We start from the raw sequence: 25,658 nt of genomic DNA on the forward strand, positions 1-25,658 counted from the left end.
ATAAATTTCAAAATTTAATGTATAAACATTTTACGTTTTTTAAACAAATTTTTTCAATTAAAACATAAATATACTTAAATTCATAATTATAATATTATAATGATTATATAACTATTAAAACATCAGTACATTTCATATTTTTATTGTATAAACGTTGTTTATAAATTATTTTTTATATAATATTTGAATTATATCTCATTATCTTAATTAAATACTGAGATAATTTTAGAATCTTCACTCAGCGCCACATGATAATGACCGACCTACATACTTCTTTCTTACCGACGCCTGCTCTCTTATTGGCTGAGTCATTGAGTACAGTTGTCATTGAGTAAAGTCGTCCTTGAATAAAGAGAGAATTGAGTACAGTTTTAAAACAAAACTGGTGGTTCAAGAACTGCTTTTGAGTACAGATGGCTCTGAGTAAAGAAATCCTGAGTAAAGTTGTCATACTGCCATGACAATATTGAATTTAATAATAATTTCTTTCTTAGCCCTTAAGTACCCACGTTATTCGACTCACCTTCTTTACTCTTGCCATGAGAGAAAATCTCACAGCTTCTGCGCATGCGCGCCACAGTTCCAAAAGTGTTTTTTCATAAAAAACATAATGTATTTCAATTATTATCTTTGAATAATTAAAATAACAATTTTTATTTTCTCCAAGTAAATAGATTTTTTAAAATAAATAATACAACTGACCACAATTCTTTACACCGATATGTGTGTGTCCTGTAAATTTAAGCAAACATGGTCGCTGCTGTACAGCGGAATTACCCGAACGACGGCCCGAATAGAAACGAAGAATGAAATTTTTCATCCATTAATACTTTCGCCATGAGAAAAAATCTCATAGTCTTTCAAAAAAAAATTTTTTTTTTTATTTATAATAAAAATAAGTAATTTTTTAATAAACAGTTAGAAAGGATATAAAATTTGCGAAAGGTAAAAAAAATTTCAAGTGGTCTTTCCATTTGAATTTAAAAAAATAATTAACATTGAAACCGACCGTGAGTAAACTTCTCATAACGTGGGTACTGAAGGGTTAATAGTAAATTATTGATTGACGAATAAAATATTTAACTTTCCTAGTAATTTATTTTTATGATAAGTAATTATGATGATTAGATTATAATTAGTAATAATTTAAAATTATTTCTTTTTTATGTCACATTTAGTTGTAATTATAGCTTTTTCGAATTTTCATGCGCATTTTCAACATCGATGTCTATAATCGATATTTCGATGTTTTTGTCAAAACATCGATGGTTCGATGGTGAAAAATTTCGAAAATCGATAGTCCGATATCGATTTTTTTTTGCTAAAATCGTCCATCCCTATTACAAGCACGGAAACGATCAGGGCATTTGGACCAATATTCACACTGCTCGTTTTAACCAATAGAAATAATAATAATTTTTAACCTTACTCAAGTTTTTTTTTTTTTTTTTTTTTTTTATTGTAGTTTTGTAAATAAGCAATAATTATGACTTCAGTTGAAATATCTCCGATAAATACTAAAAAGTATAAAAGCTAAATTATCTAATGTCATTATAATTTATTTCAATATAAATACATTAAATCGCAGTAATGACTTTTATTTCACTTTCAAGGTCATTCAATACTCGACAAGGAAGTGTTTATGATTTTGACATTGACATGTTTTTAAAAATTTCTAATTATGAAGATACGGTTAAACAACTAGATTTTTATTATGGAATAAGTAAGTGTTATAAACCTATTTTTACTATGTTAACTTATAAAAAATTACTGCTGATTTGACAATCTAGTTTTTAAACTATATATGCTGGTAGGATCCAAATATCTTTAATTAAGAAAATTTTTTGCTTTATCCTCTTTTACCTTCAAGTGAGCAGACGGTACTAGCTATCCTTGTTGCACTTGCACGGTAAACGAAAGCTTTGCTCTCGTTTTTCTTCTCAGTTAAAAAAAAGCCATTTTTATCCGACGAAATCTTTAGGACTTATTGGCTGATTTGTACGTGCTTCGTGGCAATTAAAAGGACTTTTTGAGACTTGATTGGGATTTGATTTTGAGGCAAATTGATCAAGCGATTTATGAGTTATGCAACAAAATTCTAAAAGAAAAAATGTTTTGTCTTTTATTTTCCAAATAACGTGTAAACTACTCAGCCAATCAACTTGAAAATCGAATCAGTCTTGGTGAGTCCTTTTGATTGCCGCCAAATACGTTCAAATCGGTTGATTTGTTTCGAAGGTTCCAATGATATCGTCAGATAAAAAGTAGTTTACATTCACACACTGGGGGTGTGCAAATCGTGTTTCAATTGAATCGAATAATTCGAATTATTCGAAAGTTTTCGAGAAAATTCTAATCAGCTTTCAAATATTCAATTTTTATCTAATGGAGAGCTTAGTTTTATCTTTAAAAACCAAAAGTAATTTATTATCTTGACCTCTGACAAAAATTTGTATTGTTGAAAAACATATTACAATTTTAAGTCGTTCAAAAAAAATTTTTGAATTCGTAAATTTTCGAATTATCCTAAGCTTATAATTCGAATATTTACGAAAAAAGCGAATCATTTGATTCAAAGTTCGAATCGAATAGTACGTTTCGATTCGATACGAATAATTCGTAAGTTCCAATTATTCACACATGTCTATGACCTCCTTAGCTCAGGGAGCTCGAAAACAGCGGGAAGTTTTGGGGCTGGCCCGCAGGGTCAACTGACAGACCGTTTTTTTTTTTGTATTTCTTAAATGTCGATTTTCTTATCGGGAAGTTAAAAAATTTTTTTTAATTCCTTCGTTCACGGTTTCTCTTGAACGAATGAACCGATTTTGATGGTTGAGGTTGCATTCGAGGCGACTTATAAAGTTTTAGAGCTGATTAGAATTTGGAATCAATCTATCGAGCACATTAGAAGTAATCAAAAAAAAAAAAAACATTTAAAAAAAAATTTTATTTTTGGAATATCTCTGAACGAACCCTACCGATCAAGCTCAATTTTTTACAGCTTGTAGGAATTAACAAGCCGCGTCGAATGACACCTTGACGATCAAAATCGGTTCATCCGTTCAAAAATTACAGATATTAGTATACGTACGTACGTACATACACACATGCATACACTCGGACATCATCGTGAAATTAGTCAGAATAGCTTCCTAGAACCTTAAAACGTCAAAATCTGATAGGAATTCGATTCTTGAAAATCGGACTGAAACCAATAACTCCCCGAATTTTTGAAAATTTTCAAGTTTCTTAGCGGGAAGCTAAAAAATATCAAACTGTTCCTTTAATTTATGGCATGAGTATATATATAGCTTACAATTTTTAAATTTCGTGAGTAATAATTTGTAGGAAATAATAATGTCTACAAAAAATGTCCTATAATATTTTGTAATAAGTCTGATAGTTTCGCCGAAAAAGTCAAAAGATTCTCAAAATTTAATATAAATTCTACATCAACCTCAAACAACTTTTCAACAAATGGATTTATCAAAAAATAATAGGAGACTTTTTTTGTAAAGCATTTAATTCCCCACAAAACATGCCGGTTGATTTTTTCTATAATGCATCGTTAACTAATTATAAAAATCAGAAAACGCAAAAAAAAAATTTTTCCATGTTATTCTGATGGAAAATAGAAAAGTGCAGTGCGGAACCTCTTAAGAACGGTTTTCAGATAATTTTGTCCCAGCTTTTCTTTGAAATAAAAGCTCTAAACGCAAAATAAAGACACAGACCCGATGCTTTACTCTATGAACTAGCGAAGTGCACTTGAATTTTTTGATAACTTCCATTTGTTTACGAGAAAAGCTTGGACAAAGTTCCTATTGAATGTACAAGTGCAACAGAGATAGTACCGTTTATCCAGTTGAGTGCGAATAGAGAAACAAATGAAAACGCGTCTTAATGTTGATATTAAAAGCTCTAATTTTCACAGGCGTAATTTTTATATTTAAAAGAAACTTTTGAGCCTGTTTCCGAGAAGAAAAAAAAATTTCTTGGAGCAAGAAATATTTTGTATTATGAATTGAAGACAAAAATTTTTCTTGGTTCAAGAATTTTTTTCTCGCTTGAAAAAATTTTTTTTTGTTCCAAGAAAATTTTTTCTCACTTCAAGAAAAATTTTTTTTTTCACTTTATAGTACAAAAAAATTTTTGGGTCAAGTAAAGATTTTTTGCGCCAAGAAATCCTTTTTTTCTGTGTACTTTTAAATTGTATAACATCAAAAAAATCGTATTACTTATAAATATTATCATAAAAAAATTTTTTTCAGATATTTTTTTTTTGTTTTTGATTAATCAATAATTAAGCTGATACAATAATTTAATAATGAATGTTATCAAAAAAATGAGCCGTTCAGCTTCACCATTATATTGCATTAAACTAAATAATCATTAATTACGATCTAAAAATGGACATGAGATATCTATTATTGTATATACGACGAAACAGAAGTAAAAAAAAAATAATTAATTCTGAAATAACACATTCTAATGTGGGCATTTTAGTTTTTCAAAAAAAGAAAAAAATAATAATAATTGTACAAATCATTGATTTCAAGTTGATTACAGAACTTAGAGACTCAACATGGAAAAAAAATTGTAGTTAGATAAAAAAATTCATACGAAATTAGTTTGAATAGAGTTAAAAGAATACAAAATTTAACAATTTTTTCGAAATAATAGGAAAAGATTTCAATAAAATATCAAATCAGATATCAAATGAAAACCTTTGAGTAATAAATTCTAAAAATATTTTCTATGTACATCTAATAAATGTTTTACGATATGTGGGGCTATATTGATAGCAATATAGTTTCTTACACCTTTTGCATCAAATTCGTAAGTGTAAATTTTTGAGATTGACAAAAAATCCGTGAAATTTAGATTGTGAGTATCAACTCACATTTGACGACTATTTTTTTTTTTTTACGTTGTATCTATGTAATTATAATACACTCATTTTTTATCATTAATCTGAGTAAATTTTGTAATTAACTAATTATTTTTTTTCGATTAGTAAAACGGCAAATTTTACGCTATCAAAGTTGTATCACTGGTTTATTTCCACAAGTATCAAAAGACAAAACAGTTGGAAGTGTTAGAGAAAGTATTTATTGTGCTGCTTCAATCTGGAGTTTATATCAAGCGTATAGGTATTGATTTTTAAAATCGAAAAAAAAAAAAAAATTATTACGAAATTATAGCAGTTACATATATTATGAAATCTTTTTTTACCACTATATATAATAATTTTACAGGCGTATTGATGATGACAGAGGGAAATCTCATGATCTCGGCCAATCTGCAGTTAAGTGTATGAGAGGTATTTTGGAATGTTGGATAAGACAATCTGATCATATCGAAATGTTTAAATTAAATCAATGCAATCGTCATGCTTTACATTGCAAATTTCATTTAGATACTGGAAATGAAATTTTTAATGATGAAGATTATTTTCATTTACAAGTAAGTTATCGCATTAAAACGTATATATTAAATTTTTTTTTTTAGAATAAACATATTTATTTTAATTTACAGATTGATGTTGTTTCTCTGTATTTAATATTTTTAGTACAAATGATATCATCCGGTTTACAAATAATTTATACTCAAGATGAGGTAGCATTTGTACAAAATCTTGTATATTATGTAGAAAGAGCATATAGAACACCAGATTATGGAATGTGGGAAAGAGGAAGTCGTTATAATGATGGAACTCCTGAAATACACGCTAGCTCTATTGGAATGGCTAAAAGTGCTTTGGAAGCAATTAATGGATGCAATTTGTTTGGTGAAAAAGGTGCTTCGTGGTCAGTTGTATACGTTGATATTGATGCGCATAATCGTAACAGAAGTATTTTTGAAACAATGCTTCCAAGAGAATCTACTTCAAAAGTAAAAGAAAAGAACAAAATGTTATTTTATCGGTTTTTTTTTTTTTTTATTTTAATAAAAAGCTTTTTTTTGTTTAGAGTGTGGATGCAGCATTATTGTCCACTATTTCATTTCCAGCTTTTGCTACACATGAAGAGTTTTTATATAACGAAACAAAAAACAATATAACGAGAAAATTAAAAGGCTCTTATGGTTTTAAGCGATTTAGTCGTGATGGTTATAAAACAGTAATTGAAGATAGTAAACGTCGGTTTTATAAATCCGGTGAAATAAAGGTAAAAGTTTTTGTTTAATTTAATTCATTTAGATATCAATTTTATTTTCATAAGTTTGAGCTTCTGAATTTTTATCCCATATAAATCAAGCTTTAGACATTGAACTCACTAGTATTAGCTGTCTTTTTTTACTATCATAATTTTGGTACATCATAGGGCTAATCGTATAACAATTAAAACAAGGAATAAATGATAAAATAACTTCGTATCCAATTAAAATTTGAATTATATATATATGATGATGATGCAGATTCAAACGTTTATAAAACATCGAAATAAAAATTTATTTATCTGTAGTTACCATCCCGAAGCCAAAATCATTAAAAATTTTAATAAAGTTTTTCGAATTTTGGTATATTAAATTACACCGTTATAATAACCAATAATTAAATTTAGGATTTTGATAAAATAGAATGTGAATGGCCATTATTTTATATATTTATGATAATTGATGGAGTCTTTAAATCAGTGCCTGAGCAAGTTGAAGAATACTGTAATTTATTGAAAGGACTAATTCATAAAGATGCACTCGGTGGTAAATTTATATATTTTTTTATCATCATTTTTTTAAATTTGTAAGGTAAAAATAAATTTTTTATCTACGTCAGTGTTATTTATTTAATTTTAAGATCCTGTAATTCCAATGTACTACTATGTACCTGAAAAAAGTATCGAAATAGAAAGACAAGATCCAGGAAGTACATATCGTGTATCAAGTGTAGAAGGGAGTGGTATTAAATCATCTAACGATGAAGAAGAAGGAAATTTATATTTATGGAATCAAGCTATGTTCGTTATTGCCCAATTACTTACATCTGGACTATTACATATTAATGAATTGGATCCAATCCGCCGTTATCTTCCGTCGTATAATAGACCTCGTCGTGCTGGCAGATATTCTGCTTTTCAAGTAAGTTTTACATACTATTTTTTCCCTTTTTAAAAACAAAATAATCATTATAAAAATATTTTGACGTTAAAATTAAATTATATATTATATGAATTGTTGATCAACAAACATTTTTTTAAAAAATTTTTTTAACTTTATGCAGGCAAAACCTACGATTGTAAGTAAAATTTGGTTATTGATTGTAAAATGTTGAATTAAAAATTAAGTTTATTGTTTGCTCGATTAATTTAATGTTAATATTTTTAAATTTAAAACATATATTTAGCTGACACTTTTATTGAAGAATGACCATAGCATTTCTGTCGACTTAACAATTGTTATTTAGTGTTTTCCTATAAACTTTATTACTAAAATGTTTGCATGGCTATTAATATTTTTATTTATATTAAATTTTAAATATTTTTTAATCATATTATAACTTGAATAAAAATTTAATTTAGGGCACCCATACAGATTTGGTGGTACAAATAGTTTTAATTGCTGAATCAATGAGACTTCAAGCTATGATGGCTACGTATGGAATACAAACTCAAACACCCCATGAAGTTGAACCAGTACAAATTTTATCATCATTACAGTTAATAAAGGTCTATCAAAAACTTGGCATAAATAAAAAATTAAATATTCAAGGTAGACCTGCAAGACCTATTGGATCTTTAGGAACAAGCAAAGTATGAAAAAAAAAAATCTTGTTTAAATAATTAATATATTAAAGATATAATCGATATTATAGGTATATCGAGTTTGTGGAATGACTGTATTATGTTATCCATTAATATTTGAAGTATCACAATTTTATTTGTATCGCGATATGGCTTTACTGATAGACGACATTAAAACAGAACTTCAATTCGTTGGAAAGTATTGGAGACTTTCAGGACGTCCAACAGTTTGTTTGTTGATTCGTGAAGAACATATGAGAGATCCCCAATTCAAAGAAATGCTTGATCTTTTTGCAATGCTAAAAAAGGGGTATTGTGATAATACTAAAGTAAGAATCGGTCGTTTGCAAAATCTTATCTCATCATCGTGTATAGGTATTTATTATATTGTTATATTTTAAATAATTTAATAACTTAAACTTTATTTTTTTTTCTTTTATAGAACATTTGGATTTTGTGAATTCAATGGAAAGTGATATGGAACTTACTCAGTTTAAACAATTGAAGCATGATTATATTGGATATCAAAGTCTTACTGATGTTCCAAGAACTCTTTCACATTCTGCAGAAACACAAGATTATACAGTTAGTAAACTATATCTTAACATAAATTTGTAATTACAAAATTATATAAAAAAAAATCTGGCCCTGCCCCAAAACTTCCCGCTGCTTTCGAGCTCCTTGACCTCGAAAACATTGTTTTGAATACATTCTCGGGCTCTTCGAGCTCGTAAATACTTTTTGATGCCATTGTTTTCTTATGAGCTTTTCAAACTCAAACACATTATAGTACATTACATCATGATTTATCCAGAGAAAATCACAAAAAATCTTATTTTTTAAACCTTCGTCGTCAATATATTTTAAACTAATTGACGGCTTTTGATGTTCAATATAGCAATCAGTGCGTTTTATTGAGTTTTCGAGCTAATTAAATTTTAGAAATCATTGCTTTCTCCGACGATATCTCTCGAATGAATTGACCGATTGAAACAGTTGAGGTGGCAATCGACGCGTTTTGTTGAGTTCTAAATCTGATCAGATTTTGGAATGGATTAATCTAGTCGTTTTTGAGAAATTTCAAAAAAACTAAAAAAAAAAAATTGTTTAATTTTTTCGACAACTGTTCCTCTTGAGCAAATGAACCGATTTTGATGGTTGAGGTGACATTCAACGCGGCTTATAAAGTTTTAGAGCTGATTAGATTTTAGAATCAATCCATCGAACACATCACAAGTTATCAAAAAAAAAAACATTTTTGAAAATTTTTTTTTCAATATTTCCGAACGCACCCTATCGATCAAGCACCATTTTTTACAGCTTGTAGGAATTAACAAGCTGCGTCGAATGCCACCTTGGAGATCAAAATCGGGCATCCTTTTGAAAATAGTCAAGATGGCTTCCTAGGACCCTAAAACGTCCAGATTCGTGAAAAACTCGGTTTTCGAAAATCAGACCGAAACCAATAATTTTCCTTTTTTTTGAAAATTTTCAATTTTCTTAGCGGAAAGTTAAAAAAAAAATATGACAAATGGTTGGCCCTGCAGGCCAGCCTCAAAATTTACCACTATTTCCAAACTCTAAAAAATTCTTGTATAATTTGACTAAAAAAATTAATTTTTGTTGTTGTCTAGGTTTCGAAATTGAAACCATGTTCTTACTAGAATTGAGCCTTTTAAGATAAAAAATGCTTGTTATAAAGTAAATATTTTTTCTAACTAAAAAAAGTTATAATAGTTGTCTAGGACTTCAAAACTTAAATCTAATAAAAATTCTTTTTAGAAAAAAATTAAAAAATATTTATATTTTTAGATGTTATCTAAAGAGCCTACTCATGTTATACTCGATGAAATACGAAATGCTGATGGTCTATATGCAAAATGTCAACTTTATGGAATAATATTAAAGAGAGAGGGTCTTAATTACAAGGTTAATGATATGACAGGTAATGAAAAATAACAATAAAGTTTTTTAAAATAAGTGAGATATTTTAAAAATAACAACTACATTACAGTCGAGGATCATTTAAAAGCATTATATCAACAGGCTGGTAGTTTGAGATATTGGATGGCAGTGCGTTATTGTAGTAGTTTATTGAATCACACAGTCGATAGTATAAGTCCTTTCATTACCGGAGTTCTCGTTAAAGGAAAACAGGTTAATAATGATCCATAGAATCGTCATTAATAATTTATTTATCAACAAATAATGTATTTTTCATTAGATTATTAATTTTAAATAGATAACTGTCGGAGTAATTGGAAAAGAAGAAACTGTTTTTGATAAGCCTATGACACCCGCTGAAATACAATCTGTAATGTACTCAACAATTCAACCCTACAATATTATACAAGCAGTCGTGCAACAAGAAGTATTATTATATTGCGGACGATTGATTGGTACAAATCCTGCTATGTTTAAAGGAATACTTAAAATTCGTATAGGGTATTTTTTATTTTAATTTAATTGTTGTGAATAATATTTTCCGTTATGACTACATATTTATGAAATATAATTTTCAGATGGGTTTTAGAAGCTATGCGACTTTATCTTGAAGTATCTGAAAAAAAATCAAAAGTTATTGAAAATTATAGCCCATATGAAATTCGACAAATTTTAATAAAAGTATTGACTGTTAGAGACTGGGCTACTGCTGAGAAGTATAAAAAAAATTTTTTTTATTATTATTACGCAATAATTATATTTTAATAAGATTTTTCTTAATATTTTTAGTTTAACAGTAATTATGCGAAGAAAAATTGAAGGAAGCCTATGCAGAGTTCCAGCTCATTTTTACAATCAAGTATGGGAAGTTTTGATTCGATGTCCAGGCGGTATTAGAGTTAATGGACAAGAATTACCGCAGCAACCAACTTTATCTATTATGACACGTTCAGAGTTGACATTTGCTCTGCTTGTTGAATCGATTCTCCATCATATACAATTGCCTGAGTACCGGCAAATTGTTGTTGAGGTATAAAATATAACAAAGTATATTTTAGTATATAAATTTAATAATTATTAAATTTATTCCAGTTATTGAATATTGTATCAATTATATTGTTACGAAATCCAGAGCTGAGTTTTAGTCAAAAATTAGATTTAAATAAATTAATTGAAGATGCATTCATTATGTATTGCAAAGATCATGAATTAGAACAAACTGATATGACGTCATTTTTTGCTGCTCATTATTCAGTTACTACTGGATATCTGGCTAGAGCGGTTGTAAATAATGTTTTGACAGGAGGTTGTATGACAACTACAATTGATCCATCAAATCTCCCAGATGAGCCCCAGGAAATGTGCAATGTTACATAATTTTTATAAATTAAAAATTTATTATATTTTGTATATTGTGTAGATTGTTTAAATAATATTTAATTTTGTGTCATGTATACGGGGCGTTCCATACCAAATCAGACACCATTTTACTTTTGCACCGTGGAATTTTTTGAAACTTTTTTTTCTTTTAATATAGGTTGAAAGAGGCCTCCATGATTTTTTTCAAATTTTTTTTTCCAACCGTTTTCGAGATATCAAATTTTGAAAAATGTAGAGATTTTTTGTTCAAACGCCTATAATTTCGCGAAAAGTGGTTTAAATAAAATTTTTAAATAGACAAAAAATGTTCGTTTTTAGACATCTTTTCAGTAAAGAATATCAAAAAAAATTTTTGAACCACGCTTCTATTGAAACTTTAACTTTTAAGAATAAATTGTTGATTTACAAAAAACACGTTGTGATCGATTTTTCTCATAATTTTTCACAGCAAACTGTCACCTATTCTACAGCTTTTCCAGCTATGTTCATAATGGTACAACGATAGGATCTATTTTTTTTTCGATTTTTTAAATTTCATGTTTCAGTTTTTTTTTTAAGCAAAATGTCTAAAAAAAATATCATGCTCAGGATTTACTATTAATAATTATCTGACACACAATTATCATCAAAATTTCTAAATTTCATTTCCACAGAAAAATTATTATCAATCAATTAATATTAATTGGACCATCGAAAAATACAAAAAAAAAAACGGTAAAGGTCTAGAAGTGGGGCTCCACATATTTTTCGAAGTTTCAAGTGCTTACACTTTAAATATCTATAATTAAACGTGTTCAGCTACACGGCGGATTAAATTTTCTGTATGTGTTTTTGGCTTTAACACTAGATATCTACCCGAATTTTGCAAATGGAGTGTACAAAATTGATCAAAATAACATAAAATCATGCTAATTTTCAAAAAAAAATATTTTCTAATGTTTTTTTCTATGTTAACGCATTTTCTGTGTTAACGCATTCTTACCTCAAACTACATCTCTTACTAGTACGCGCTGACGTAAAACTGTGTTGTGGCCTTCAGCCAGACACTATACTAGCAAATGGAGACAGATACCGTCCAAACTACTTGCAACAAAATGTTAAGTGAGCTGTACACCTTAAGAGTATTGAAATAACACAATTATGCCGATTTTCACTATTGCAAGAGTTCAAAAAATTTGGTAACTCTTAGTTAGACCTTTCTATCGCCACCGTCCTTCTTACAGTATTATATAAAATTACTAATAGCCTTACTGACGAGTCTGTTAACGTACTTAGGACAAAACTACACACAATATGGCAAACAGGCATATTCTCTGAATTTTGATAGTTAACTGAAGTGTTAATGCATGATTAGAGAATTATGTCATTTAGTGCAGTGTAGTGCGGAACTGAAAAATAATGAACTTGAGAGCTAAATGAAGCATAATTTATACCTTTGGTATATACTTATAACTTACTGTGGCTTACATAACACCTAATTAAGCACAGGTATCTTCAATCCGCCTACAAACGCTAAAGAATGAAACTTGATTCATAGCGATTTGTCCATTTTTGGATTTTTGCTTGATATAAACATGTGGAACCCCGATTATAGACCATTACCAAAAAATGATCAAAACAAACGAATAATCGAATTTAAATGTTTTTTGCAGTACTTACGTTCTGTTTTCATTTAAACTTTAAATTCTCATGTCAAAAAGTTAAAAATATATCTATATTTGCATTATATTTAAATTATTTGTGCAAACTATATTTGTATTATAGTGTATAAAAATTTTTTTTTCTATCAACTATTTATAATTATCAATGAAACTTTATTGTTATCGTTTAGCGAAATTTGTACTCATAGTCCGTTCAGATCGTTGAATGTTGTTAATGTTTGATTTTATTCTCGAAGCAACTGTTCCTACTTCTGCTGCTTTAGCAAGTTCTTTTCTAAAAATAAAAAAATAAATAAAATACGTTAATACATCTCAGTAACTCAATAAATAAGTAGATACGTATAAACTTATGGGGGAATTGTCATCAAATTGGTGAAAAAATAGATAATTTTCAAGATTCTTGTGTGTAGGATAGAGTATATAAAAAATATATTCGAACATAAATTTAAAAAAGTCTCATTAAAAAAAAACTAATGACAACTATTTGAGATCATGAGACCTAAAGCAAATGCTTGAAGAATTTTAAATGTCTCATAGTATTCTCTGTAATCGAATAAAATATTCTTGAAAAGTATTATTTCAAAAAAATAGAATATATTATTATTTAAAAATCCGTAAAATCGGGTTATTAAAAAATTACCTTATAAAATCATTGTTGTAAGTTTTATCAGATGGTTCTATTTTTTCCTGATCTTTATAACGCTTAATATTTTTCTTACGTTCTTTTTCACGCCAAGACGCATTAGCCATCATTTCTTTTAAACGTTTTAATTTTTCTTTATCCGAAAGCATTATTTTTTTCTGAGATTGACGTCGATTTTTGTCTTTTTTCGATCTATCTGAATCTTTAATATTCCTTGATGATTTATGCTGAGATGATGAACTTAATTTATTATTACTCTATAATATAAATTATTATTCTATTTTTTTTACAAGTTATTATATAAAATTTATTAATTATTTTTTTCAACAATACTTACTACAAGTTCTTGTAATTTTTTTAGTTTTACAGGATTTTTCAAAAGTTTACTCTTCGATTCCATTTCTTTTTTTTTAATAGCATACAGAGGATCTTCTTGCAACTTTTTTGCCAAATCAACCTGTTCATTTCCCGAAAAAAATCTCAATGATGGTGGTACACACTCTATAAAAAAAATAATAAAAATTTTTGCGTCTAAAAATTTACATAAAGTTTTTGTAAGACATACCATGTTCCACATGATTACTTGGTAATCTATTACGTTCAGTATTCTTTTCTGCTTGAACGAATTGCTCAAAAGTTTTATCAATTTTTTTCCCTGTCAAATAATCCTCACGATTAATAGATTGCTGTGGTCCTTTATACATCCAATCAAGCTTTTTATCATCTTTTTTCTCAATAATTCCTTGCTCCATTGCATACCTTGTTAGACCTTCTTTATCTCGTTCCATTTCTATATCTCTTTTCAATTCAGCAATTTTTTTTTTCTCTTGACTGTCTTGTTGTTGAGCTTTCCAAACTTTTTCTATATTTTTCATTGTTGAAGGATGCCATGATTTTTTTAAATTCTAAAAATTATTTTGTATTATTCATACAGGTTATTACAGTATTTTTTTTATTTTCAGGTTATATATTTAATATTTTTTTAAATCAACACTACATATTATTTATTATTAAAAAAAAAATATTAAATATACTTACAAGATCTCCACCACCCATTTTAACAAATTATATTTAATAACTTAACACTTGAGAAAGACTAAATTTATAGATACAATAACAAACAAAATCACAATGTAGTATTATGAGTAATTATAATGAACGTATTAGTGACAATCAGCATAATGTAATAAGTAGTGAGGACAATGAGGTCTAGTCTTTTCTGGAGAGGGCAAAATGAATCGATTAATCGAATATTGCAGGTGTTATCGCCTCCTCCTAGTGGCTGATTGGAGAATTTATATTTGTTTTCGAATTTATCGGACGGGGTCGATTCACCCGTCGGGAATATTGACCCTGATAGCCACCTTAACCGTACCCTAATAGCACAGTTTGCTTGAGCAAAGGTTTACTGTACAAAAGTTTCGTTGAATTTTTCATCAAATTTCCGTCAACTTTGGACTTTTCCATTTTTTACGATAATTTGTATGCGACTTGCTATTGAATTTGAAGTAAATTTACTATCCGAATTATAATGCAAATTTACTTCAAAAGTTGACTAGAAAAAAGTTGTCGTTAATTTTCACGCAAATTTTATGTCAATTTAAGTTGAAAAATTGTTAAGTATATTTTTATCCTCAAATTGTAGACAATTTTGTGTATAAATTTGCTTACCTTCTGAAATGGTAAGAATGAACATTACCGACCGTTTTTTTTCGTAAAAATTTACCTTTAAATTGAAGAAAAATTAACCGTAAATTTTTATTTTCAACTTTTGCTGTGAAATTATCTGCAAATTCGGGCAGCAGATTTCAGGTAATTTCAACATCAAATTACCCGCAATTTCAAGCTAAAGTGGCTATTAGGGATGACGAGGAGGATTCGATTCGTTTTCCGTACTTGACGAAGAGGATTCAAGTCGTTTTCCATAGATGGCGATGCGGATTTTGTCTTTTCGGTTTCATGACGAATCGAGAAGTGACGCTTATGCGAAAGCAATGATATCCTTAACACGGTTAGGGTGGCCTTCAGGCAAGCTTGAAGTTAACTTACCCTAATAGCCACTTTGCGTTGAAATTGACGGTAATTTGATGTTGAAATTACCTGAAATCTACTGCCCGAACTTGCGGACAATTTCACAGCAAACGTTAAAAATAAAAATTTACAGTCAATTTTTCTTCAATTTGAAGGTAAACTTGTACGAAAAAAAAACGGTCGGTAATGTTCATTCTTACCATTTCAGAAGGTAAGCAAATTTATACATAAAATTGTATACAATTTGAGCGTAAAAATATACTTAACAATTTTTTAAGTCAAATTAACGATAAATTGACATTAAATTTTCGTGAAAATTAAAGACAACTTTTTTCTAGTCAACTTTTGAAATGAATTTGCATTGTAATTCGGGCATTAAATTTACTTCAAATTCAATAGAAAGTTGCATACAAATTGTCGTAAAAAATGGAAAAGTCTAAAGTTGACGGAAATTTGACGAAAAATTCAACGAAACTTTTGTACAAGCAAACTGTGCTATTAGGGTAACTGTTGCTTACAAGTTGGCTACAAGTTGCTCAAAAACTTGGCGACAGGTTGCGGCAGTAGATCGTCGACAAGTTGCTGAGCAATTTACAGCCGCAACAAGACACCAAGTTGGCCGCAAAAGTTGATACTTCCATAGTTGATAAAAACTTTCTGAAAAAGTTGATGGCAAAAGTTGGAAATCCAATAAGTTGACGGAAAGTTGCCTTCAATTTTCTCAGAAACCTGTATTCCAGTTGCGGCTCCATACTAGCGTCAACTTTCTCAGAAAGTTGGTGGTAACTTGTAGCCAAAAGTTGCAAATGCTAAAGGTGTCGACAGTTTGTCGTCGAGTTGATCGCAAACTAATGAATACCAACTCTTGGCCGAGAAACCCTGGCTATCAGGGATTGTTTTAAAAAACTGAAAATCATTAATTGAAGATATAACGAATATGTTTCTGTAGAAATAAGAAAAACAAGAGGTATTTATTTTGTTGTAAAAAATGCTAGAAGTTAGCTACTCTTAACAGTTTTCGAATTTTCTGTCGTTGCTTGAATCGTGAGAGAAGCTTGCAGGCAAACCGTCAAAAGTATAAATTTCAGAACTACACCAACTTTAGAAAATGTACCTAGACGGTTCATAATTCAGTATGATGAATTATAACCTTGTCAAAAACATCGAATTTCTAATTTTCATATCAACACATACTCAGAATTTACAATACTAGGATATATATTTGGCGCGTAAGCGCGTGGTTTGCCTTAAGTTGGCGGTGATAATTCAATTTTTCTATTAACAAATCGTTTGTTCGTCGTTAGTTCTTGATTGTTGCTAAAAAAAATAACGTTTGTTCCTTTTTAGTTTTTTTATAAAAAATTATTAAAAAATCAACCCTTAAGTTGGCGCCAACTACAGCTTTTTCGACTTTTTTTTTTTATACTTTGGAGCTGTTTATCATATGTTTGATTGAAAATAACGTTTGTTTGATGGTCTTTATATTTTTAATTAATTATAAAAGAATTTTTTCATAGACTAATTTTAATTGTGGTTGCGCATGCGCAAAACTATTACGTCACTAGTCAACGCGGGCTTATTTGAATTGTTGGCTGCGTATAACTGATCTGAATAGTAAGTTACTGTTCAGATCAGTGCCGCGTAAGCAATGTGATAATAATAGTGGTTATTTTTTATGATAATAATAGTTATCAGTAATATATCTACTGCTAAACATGCTGTATCGACAATTAACAAAAGCAATATAAGGATGCATTTCGATATGCTCTATCCATTGCTCTAGCTTTTACTTGGAGCTATAGCATTTCCAAGTCCATTTTCAATATTTCTTTCTGGTATTTTCTAATTGAAATAAATCATAATTTTTCACAACAATTATCAGTAGCTGAGATGGTATTTTCTTCGCTAGTGATGTTGTTGGATGACAGTCATAGACAATTGTAAAATTTTACTTGAGAAATAAATTTTAGTTTCATTACATGCCGCATCATGAAATTTGTTGATTGAAATGTCTAATTATTTACTCCATAGCTTTATGTATATATTTAAATTAACTGTTAAATTTTTTGATATTATAATTATACTACTTTACTACTAATAGCCCATTAGAGAGGAAGATATGTGCATTGAAATCTATTTTTTCAATATAATTTTTGAAAATTACCCAGCAAACACATTGACGTAAATTTGATGTCAGAGTAATGTTACGCTGTCATCATTTACGTAAGATATGAGTCAGGTTTGACTCATTATTTCGCACTTTTATACGTAAGATTATGATGTAAAACTAATGACGTAAACATGACATAAATGTAATGTCCGTGTGACATTCCATGACGTCAATATGACATATGGGTGATGTCAAAATTATCAATCCAGAAAAATTATTTTTGAAAAAAAAAAAAAAAAAAAAAAAAAAAAAAAAAAAAAAAAAATTCTTGATTGCTCTAGTTACGTTTTTTATTTTTCAATGCTTTAGATTGTTAATAAAGAAATAAAAAATCAAAATTTTTTAATTGTTCTAACGGCGATATTTTCTAAACCCTTTCAAGAATAGCTCCAAGAAGTATCAAAAAAATCCGGGGTTTTTAATTTAGAAATAATCAGGGTTTTTATGTAAACTTTCAACAAGTAAAAACTAACTAATTAACAAAAGCATAGTTAATGAAAAAATTGGGATAACATTTTTTTTTCTGTAAATTACTATTGATTTCCGTGTTTAGAAAGTACCAAATTTTTTTCATTCCTTAATATCTAAATTTCACCGACTCTGGGCCCATTCTGAAAACATTCTGATTTCATCCTGCACTCATTTTGAGCCCATTTTAAAAGCACTTTAATTTCATTCTGGACTCACTTTGGGTCTATTCTGAAAACACTTTGATCTACTCTGGAGTAACTTTGAAACCACTTTGGTTTCACTCTGGAAAAAGGGCACAAACCCACTCTGGAAACATACTGAATTTAGAATGTTTACATTTTGACTATGATTCCAGAGTGTTTCCCGAGTGGGTTGAAGGTCGCAAAGGTAATCTTATAGAAGGTGTAAATATATTCAATAGTAAACTAACTAAATTTGTTAATGATAATCCTCAATAAATCAACAATTTCAGTAGATAATTCTAGTCAAAGTGAAGTGTGTGTAAAAAAATTTTCTGAAGATGCTGAACATGAGAAAAATTCACATAAGGACAATTGGATGGGACTAGAAAACGACCCAAATCACGAATACTTTAACTGGATGAATTATGTAGATAATTCTCAAGATATTGAAAGTGATCACTTGAAATTGAATTCAATTAGGAATTCAAGCTTTTCAAACCAAGATATTACTGATAAGAATTCAGAAAGCGGGTCTATTGATTAAGCTGAATTTGACTTATCTTGTAAAATTGATAATATAATTACTTCGAGTTTAAATGAATCGATAAATAACGATCATAATTATTCTTTAAAATCAATTATCAGTAAAATCAATTTATTGGATGCGGCTGTTCAAAAAGTTAGTAGAGAAATAAATAACGAGGAAAAATATTTTAAATAATGTGCCGAAAGTTATTAGTGGTGCACTTGCCAAGAAAATGCTATAAAACATCTCTCTAATGGACTATTGCTTAAGGTGAAACTAGATAGATATTTTTATCATCATTTACTTAGATGTTGGTGATGATGCATTCTTGTGATGCATCTATAATACTATCGGCTAAGTACAATAATCATCCATTGTCCCCAATTATATGATGATTAATACTCATAAGATGAGGGATTTTAAGTTATTTTTTTTTATAGAATCTGATTCTACAATTGAATTTTTCAATGTTTACATCAAATGACAAACATCAGCGCAATTAACAGTATTATTATGTGCAGGATATCAAGCAAATTATTTTTTGCTTGCTTATTAAACTTACGTTAATGATACATATTTATGAAGAATACTCGTGTATGCAATCAGCGATACTTCGTACTTATGGTGTCATAATTTAATTATATCTAAGCATTTAACTAATTAAAACTATTAATTCTTATTCCATTGATTATCATTTATTTTTAACAAGTGAAGGTATTATTTAATGTATGTAAATGGTTTAAAATTATAGAATTTAAAAATAAAAATTAGTAGTCAATTATTAGATTTTTTAAAATCTTTGTTTATTATATTGAACATTTATCCGAGTCCGTACATTTATATGTAAATTATTTCAATTTTCTTTTTTTTCTACCACCATCTCGATCACCAGCACCAGCAAACCATCTACTTGTTTTTGAAATGATATCCGCATCACCTAATTTATGTTTCTCTCTTAAAACATCTTGAAATAAACATTTATTATTTTTTTTACAACAGCTAATTAGATTTTTATTTTTATCAATTTTTTTGTTTGGAAAAAAAAAAAAAAAAAAAAAAAAAAAAAAAAATAGTGTAGATTTTTAACTTCCCGCTAAGAAAATTAAAAATTTTCAAAAATTCGGGGAGTTGTTGGTGTCAGTCCGATTTTCGAAAACCGAATTTCTATCAGATCTTGTTTTGAAGTTCTAGGAAGCTATTCTGACTGATTTCACGATGATGTCTGAATGTATATATGTGTGTATGTACGTACGTACGTACATATGTAAATATCTGTAACTTTTGAACGGATGAACCGATTTTGATCGTTAATGTATCATTCAATGCGGCTTGTTGATGTCTAGAAGCTGTGAAAAATTGAGCTTGATCATTAGAGTGCATTCGAAGATATTCCAAAAATAAATTTTTTTCAAAAATGTTTTTTTTAGATAACTTTCTAATTGCTTGATGGATCGATTCCAAAATCTAAGCAACTCCAAACCTTTATAAGCCGCGTCGAATGTCACCTCAAACATCAAAATCGGTCTATTCATTCAAGAGAAACCGTTAACGAAAGAATAAGAAAAAGTTGTTTTTTTGTTTTTCTGAAATTTCTCAAAAACGACTAGATAAATTAATTTCAAAATCTGATCAGCTTTAGAACTCAATAGAACATGTCGATTGCCACCTTAAGGTAGTACGAGCGGGAGGCATGGTGGGGATAGGCTGCTCTGAGCGCGCGGTAAAGGGGTGATGATGATCACGTGACTGCGACAGTACGTATTGCAATACTACGATTACTGTGATTATTATTTCTTGTTGGTATTTGTAAATTCAAAATAAAAATCGAGTGTAAACAAATGTCAATTCAGTGACAAAATCATCAGCTATTATTAAAAAACTGTGTACTAAAATTCGTGAAATTATTAATAATATTGACACTGCATTTAATAACAAAAATAAATAATTATAAAAATGTTTACTGTTTTAAATTATTAATAATTCCGTATCTCGAACTGTGTATTCACTTATAGACATTTTTTAAAATAAATAATATATGAGTATGAATGTAGCAGACGTCAGAAAAATTTTAAATTATTAATAAATAGAGTAAATAATAAAAAAAAAAAAAATATTTATAAAAAATGCACTTATTAATTTCAAAATTTTTCGAACACGCATTTTTTAAAAATTTAATTTATTAATTATTTACTCTATTTATTAATAATTTTAAATTTGTTTGATGCCTGCTACATTCACACTCATAGTAATATTGATAATTAATATTAATTAATTAATTATTAATAACATTTACTATTATTATTTACATATAAAAATTTTTGATTAGACAAATTTCAAAAAATACCGCTGTGTATAAATATAAGTTAAATTTGACAGTTGTCGGTTAGGTTACTTCACTATTATGATTATCACTTTGTTTCCATCTCTTTCCAATATATTTTATTTCGGGTGCCTAAGAGATCCGAACGAAAATGTAGCCAACGCAACAATTGCAAGAAAATTTAAAAGCAAAATTGGTCAATATTAACATATATACATTCCACAGCTTATATATTACACTAAATGAAGTACGAATCAAAATAAAAACTCTAATTTGATATGACACTCACACTTTAATCGTAAAATGTGATAATTGAACAAAAATCCAGTTACCAATATGAAAAAAACAAATAGTATGAATAACAAACTCTTTAAAAGTATCTACATATTATAGCTTAAGACTTGATTACCTAGTTAGTCAGTTACCTACCAAGATTTACCCTACCGACGGTTGAGTTTTTGTTCGACGTGATGTGAATTGTCTCTTTTTTGAAAAATTTAGCTTAGATACTTTTAAAGAGTTTGTTATTCATACTATTTGTTTTTTTCATATTGGTAACTGGATTTTTGTTGTTCAATTATCACATTTTACGATTAAAGTGTGTGTCATATCAATTTAGAGTTTTTATTTTGATTTGTACTTCATTTAGTGTAATATATAAGCTATGGAATGTATATATGTTAATATTGACCAATTTTGATTTTTAAATTTTCTTGCATTTGTTGCGTTGGCTACAATTTCGTTCGGATCTCTCTTAGGCACCCTTTATTTCTTTTTAATAGTTTACAGTGTTGCCAACTTGTACGAAAAATAATCAACGCTACCTACATTGCCGAAAAAATTGATCTTTTTAATTAAATATCTTTTTAATTAGTTGAGCACAACGGTTTTTTTTTTTTATTTAAATATTTTATTAAGGATTTTAGTTTAATTTGAATAGCAGGGTACTTCGTTTCCGGCAAAAGTATTGTTTTCGTTACTCATCAAGCAAAATATTGTTTTTTATGCTAAAACAAAAATTCCTGCCAAGTTTGAGCTCTTAATTCCAATATTGAGTAATTTCCATTTGATTTCAAAGATTTCCCATTTAAAATACACGTAAATTGAATTATTTTTTTTTTAATTTTCTAATACTCAGCTGCGTTTTATGATATTGACGCGGTTTCGGTCGCAAATTGTAGGGCATGTGGTGTTCTTCGAAAGTGCCCATAGTTACTTAGCTGTAATTCTAGCTGTTTCACTTGTGCCCGTTGTGGAAGTCATTTTTCCCATGAAATAGATGTTTATTGGCTTGCAGAATCCAATGAAAGTACACTAAAAATGTTAATAGGAATTTTATATGAAATTTTATTGCCTTCAAAAAAAGTGCTATGAGTCAAGTAGCTAAAGTCCATAGTTTCCGAGTTATAGTAATTTTAATAATTTAAAAAATATAATAACGATTGTAACTTTTTTTTTGTGATATTTTGTACGCAGCTGAGTATTAGAAAATTAAAAAAAAAGTAATTTAATTTACGTGTATTTTAAATGGGAAATCTTTGAAATCAAATGGAAAGTACTCAATATTGGAATTAAGAGCTCAAACTTGGCAGGAATTTTTGTTTTAGCATAAAAAACAATATTTTGCTTGATGAGCAACAAAAAAAAATACTTTTGCTGGAAACGAAGCACCCTATTGAATAGTTTTTTTTAATTTCCATCGACTAGTTTTAGAGAAATCTATGAAAACATATCATCCATCTACCGTTTTTCCATAAAGCCAATGTTAAATATGCCTACTTTTGAAGCCATTCATTTATTTAAATAATTGGGTAACCCCTCCTAAAATTTTCAGAATGTTTAGACTTAGTTCATATAAAAAAAAATCAAGCCATTTATTCAAAATTGCCTTAGTGCTCGTACTACCTTAATTTGTTCGAGAGATATCGTTGGAGAAAAAATGGTAAAAAACGTTTTTTTTTTCGAAAACAAAGGCATACCAAAAGATTTTCGAGCTCGAAGAGCTCAAGGAGCTCGAAAACAGCGGGAAATTTTGGGACTGGCCCGCAGGGTCAACTGATAGATCGATTTTTATTTTTTTTTACCTTTGACATATTGAAACGTGTATGTGTCACCAAAATTTAGTTTATTGACGCCACGTATTTTTTTACCACAAGCGCTGTATTGCATTTGTAAATCTCTTGTTAGAAATGCTGATAATATACAGCCAATACTTGCACTCACGTGTGATGCCCCAAAGCATAAATTAGTCATTAAAGATTTCTGTAATATATCCAAGAAAAAATTAGACATTTATATACTATATATTTTATGAATATTAGGATATCATTTTACTTTTTATACCATTGCTATTTCTTTCTCAGGATTATCTCCAATCGATTCATCAAATTCACGAAAACTTTTAACAGTGTGAAATGGTAATTTAACACCTAATATTTCTTTGTCATCTATGAGGCTTGTACCTAATGCCCGTGATGACGAATTCAAACTGTTTCTTAAATCTTCATATTTTCTGACAATATCACACATTAAACTACGTTTTGTTGATTCCAATTTTTGTGACCATCTAGTTTCCATTTTTAATAAGTCTCCCTTTATTAGAGTGTATAACTTCGCTGAAAAATCATCATATCCTTTGTTTATTTAAAATATAAAATGTCAAAAAAAAACAAAATTTAATAACGTAATCTTACAATTTTCCGTGTCAAGATTTATTTCATTTTCATTTTCTAGAAAAAAAAAAAAATTATATGAGTATTAACTTTATCATCATGTTTTTAATAATTACTTTCACTTGTAGCTCTGTCTGACAATGAATGAATACAATCTTTATCAGATAATTGGTCTCTTGAGTCACTCATATTTTCTGCAACAAAAATATTTTTTTTTTTGTAATTATTATTTCCTATCTTAATAATAAAAACAAACTTTTTTGTAGATAAATTTACCTGAAAAATCTGGTGATGCATCAATGAAAGGATCTGTTTGTATTTTTTCACCATTTAATACTAATTGATCATAATCTGTTTTTTTATCATGACTTTTATTAGAATCAAACTCATCAACTTGGTCATTTATCCATGATTCTGACCATTCATTTTTAATAAATATTGAGTTATTCTGGTAGTCTTCAGGATTTATTATTGACGAGTTTGGTTTATTTACTTTCTTTGTGAGACTTGATGCAGAATTAATTGAAAATTTTAAAGTTATCAAATTTTCTATGTTACAAGGAATATCAGGATATCCTTCTTCTCTCAATATCATAAGTAACTCATTAACTACTTCTTTTTTTAATACGGAAAAATTTTTTAAAACCCAGTTTTTTAATTTTACCAATAGCGATATTTGTTTATTATTATGCAATTGTTGTTGTATTATGTCAAAATTAGATTGAGAATCATCAGATAAAATTTCTGATTCCATATTTATATTTGTTTGTCCTTGATTAATATTTTTAGGTGAGTTTTTTAACGAAATTGAGCAATAATTATGAAAGAATTCGGCACTATCTATTATTGTACTTCAGAGTGACATTTATTTAATTTTAATATTATTAATATATAAAAGAGGTTCAACCAGTTGCATTGTTTGTGTTCAAACAAAAGTTGAAATTATTTTGTATTTTTATTTCTTAAATATCATTATACTCTCAACTGATTTTTTATTAATAGTTTATCATTTTGTAAATTATCCATTCAATTTAATTTTATTATCATGCCCAGGTTGTGTATTCTAGTTTTTAAAATTAAAATTATTTTATAAATTAATCAAGTACAAATAAATTTAAGTGTGCAAATTATCAATTTGTTTTTCTTTTATAACCATCCTAACATATTTTTACAATACACAATTTTTAGTTAGAAAAGTTTTAATTAATAATGTTTTTATTAAAACAATTTACAAATCACGCATTCAATATTTTTAAGATAAAAAAATTGTAAATAGGGCCGTTTTCACCACTGAGGACCCTTGTTTACTAGTTGTACAAACTTCATCCTAAAAGCTTATTTGGACCTACGAATTGTACGAAAAGTAAAATACAGTATTATTAAGTTATACATATGACTAGGTGCTATGACACAACAATGATGCCAACTGATATAGAATATATTATCAGGGTATATATACCCTAATAGTCACTTTAGCTTGAAATTGATGGTAATTTGATGTTGAAATTACCTGAAATTCACTGCCCGAATCTGCCGACGACTTGACTGCAAAAATTAAATATAAAAATTTGCGGTTCATTTTTCTTCGATTTAAGGCTGGGCCACGAAGGCTAGATAGAAGGAGGACGCTCGCTGTAGTATTGTCACGGCCTGAAAATTGGATACAGACATCAGAGCGCGCTACTGTTGCAAAGGTCCCCATAGATTTAAAATTCAAATAAAATCTGTAATGATCGATATTTAAAAACCAAATTTAAATCATCACAATTAAAATAAACATCGTTGACGCAAAAAATTAAAAATGATTTCTTAAATAGAATAGCAACTATTAGAAGTGATAAATTAATTGTTTTATTTGTAATTTTCCAGAATAGTCACTTTCTTGAGTTTTTAAATAGAGGTTTTTGTGCTAAAAA

The 25,658-nt window shown here is 28.3% G+C and overlaps 3 protein-coding genes across 12 annotated transcripts; 1 reads left to right on the forward strand and 2 right to left on the reverse strand.

Annotated features, from left to right (window-relative positions):
- The first annotated feature begins 848 nt into the window (after window positions 1–848).
- On the forward strand, window positions 849–11,096 carry LOC103580501 (probable phosphorylase b kinase regulatory subunit beta). 7 transcript variants are annotated; one of them, XM_053740377.1, is made up of 18 exons: window positions 849–945; window positions 1,614–1,723; window positions 5,018–5,153; window positions 5,259–5,466; window positions 5,539–5,895; window positions 5,973–6,170; window positions 6,567–6,705; window positions 6,800–7,080; window positions 7,223–7,237; window positions 7,521–7,751; window positions 7,814–8,117; window positions 8,185–8,327; window positions 9,555–9,687; window positions 9,757–9,899; window positions 9,985–10,187; window positions 10,265–10,402; window positions 10,476–10,716; window positions 10,779–11,096. In XM_053740377.1, the coding sequence occupies exons 2-18, from the start codon at window positions 1,660–1,662 to the stop codon at window positions 11,061–11,063; spliced, it is 3,219 nt and encodes a 1,072-aa protein (XP_053596352.1). In that variant the 5' UTR covers window positions 849–945; window positions 1,614–1,659; the 3' UTR covers window positions 11,064–11,096. The 7 variants fall into 7 exon arrangements, with proteins under 7 accessions (XP_053596352.1, XP_053596350.1, XP_053596351.1 ...); XM_053740375.1 differs by lacking the exon at window positions 849–945 and adding an exon at window positions 1,248–1,524; XM_053740378.1 differs by lacking the exon at window positions 849–945 and adding an exon at window positions 4,272–4,452 and having other exon boundaries at window positions 1,639–1,723.
- Window positions 11,097–11,200: 104 nt separating this feature from the next.
- LOC103580500 (pre-mRNA-splicing factor CWC25 homolog) lies at window positions 11,201–14,656 on the reverse strand. Of its 2 annotated transcripts, none has more exons than XM_014440277.2 (5): window positions 14,409–14,656; window positions 13,936–14,275; window positions 13,708–13,871; window positions 13,368–13,597; window positions 11,201–13,001 (listed from the first exon to the last, which is right to left on the reverse strand). In XM_014440277.2, the coding sequence occupies exons 1-5, from the start codon at window positions 14,424–14,426 to the stop codon at window positions 12,887–12,889; spliced, it is 867 nt and encodes a 288-aa protein (XP_014295763.1). In that variant the 5' UTR covers window positions 14,427–14,656; the 3' UTR covers window positions 11,201–12,886. The 2 variants fall into 2 exon arrangements, with proteins under 2 accessions (XP_014295763.1, XP_008560479.1); XM_008562257.3 differs by having other exon boundaries at window positions 13,368–13,627; window positions 14,409–14,652.
- Window positions 14,657–19,534: 4,878 nt separating this feature from the next.
- Window positions 19,535–25,485, reverse strand: LOC103580499 (uncharacterized). Of its 3 annotated transcripts, none has more exons than XM_053740382.1 (7): window positions 25,253–25,483; window positions 24,019–25,087; window positions 23,859–23,936; window positions 23,764–23,799; window positions 23,414–23,685; window positions 23,155–23,332; window positions 19,535–19,714 (listed from the first exon to the last, which is right to left on the reverse strand). In XM_053740382.1, exons 2-7 carry the CDS (start codon window positions 24,494–24,496, stop codon window positions 19,599–19,601), a joined length of 1,158 nt encoding a protein of 385 aa, XP_053596357.1. In that variant the 5' UTR covers window positions 24,497–25,087; window positions 25,253–25,483; the 3' UTR covers window positions 19,535–19,598. The 3 variants fall into 3 exon arrangements, with proteins under 3 accessions (XP_053596357.1, XP_014295768.1, XP_014295769.1); XM_014440283.2 differs by lacking the exon at window positions 19,535–19,714 and adding an exon at window positions 20,964–22,384 and having other exon boundaries at window positions 25,253–25,485; XM_014440282.2 differs by lacking the exon at window positions 25,253–25,483 and having other exon boundaries at window positions 24,019–25,174.
- Window positions 25,486–25,658: the final 173 nt, after the last annotated feature.

This window comes from Microplitis demolitor, chromosome 7 (genome assembly GCF_026212275.2).
Source record: "Microplitis demolitor isolate Queensland-Clemson2020A chromosome 7, iyMicDemo2.1a, whole genome shotgun sequence".
Classification (NCBI taxonomy): domain Eukaryota; kingdom Metazoa; phylum Arthropoda; class Insecta; order Hymenoptera; family Braconidae; genus Microplitis; species Microplitis demolitor.

Excerpts from the sequence above, each read along its gene's own strand:
- LOC103580500 (XM_008562257.3), bottom strand. Across the intron at positions 13,872-13,935 it reads AAGTAATCATGTGGAACATG|AGTGTGTACCACCATCATTG; the intron begins GTATGTCTTACA and ends TTTTTTTTATAG. Across the intron at positions 13,628-13,707 it reads AAAAATTACAAGAACTTGTA|AGTAATAATAAATTAAGTTC; the intron begins GTAAGTATTGTT and ends TTTATATTATAG.
- LOC103580501 (XM_053740375.1), top strand. The coding sequence starts at position 1,487 with ATGACTTCAGTTGAAATATCTCCGATAAATACTAAAAA. Across the intron at positions 8,118-8,184 it reads TATCTCATCATCGTGTATAG|AACATTTGGATTTTGTGAAT; the intron begins GTATTTATTATA and ends TTTCTTTTATAG. Across the intron at positions 9,900-9,984 it reads TTCTCGTTAAAGGAAAACAG|ATAACTGTCGGAGTAATTGG; the intron begins GTTAATAATGAT and ends AATTTTAAATAG.
- LOC103580499 (XM_053740382.1), bottom strand. The coding sequence starts at position 24,496 with ATGGAATCAGAAATTTTATCTGATGATTCTCAATCTAATTTTGACATA. Across the intron at positions 23,937-24,018 it reads TGCATCACCAGATTTTTCAG|AAAATATGAGTGACTCAAGA; the intron begins GTAAATTTATCT and ends TTTTTGTTGCAG. Across the intron at positions 23,800-23,858 it reads AGACAGAGCTACAAGTGAAA|AAAATGAAAATGAAATAAAT; the intron begins GTAATTATTAAA and ends TTTTTTTTCTAG.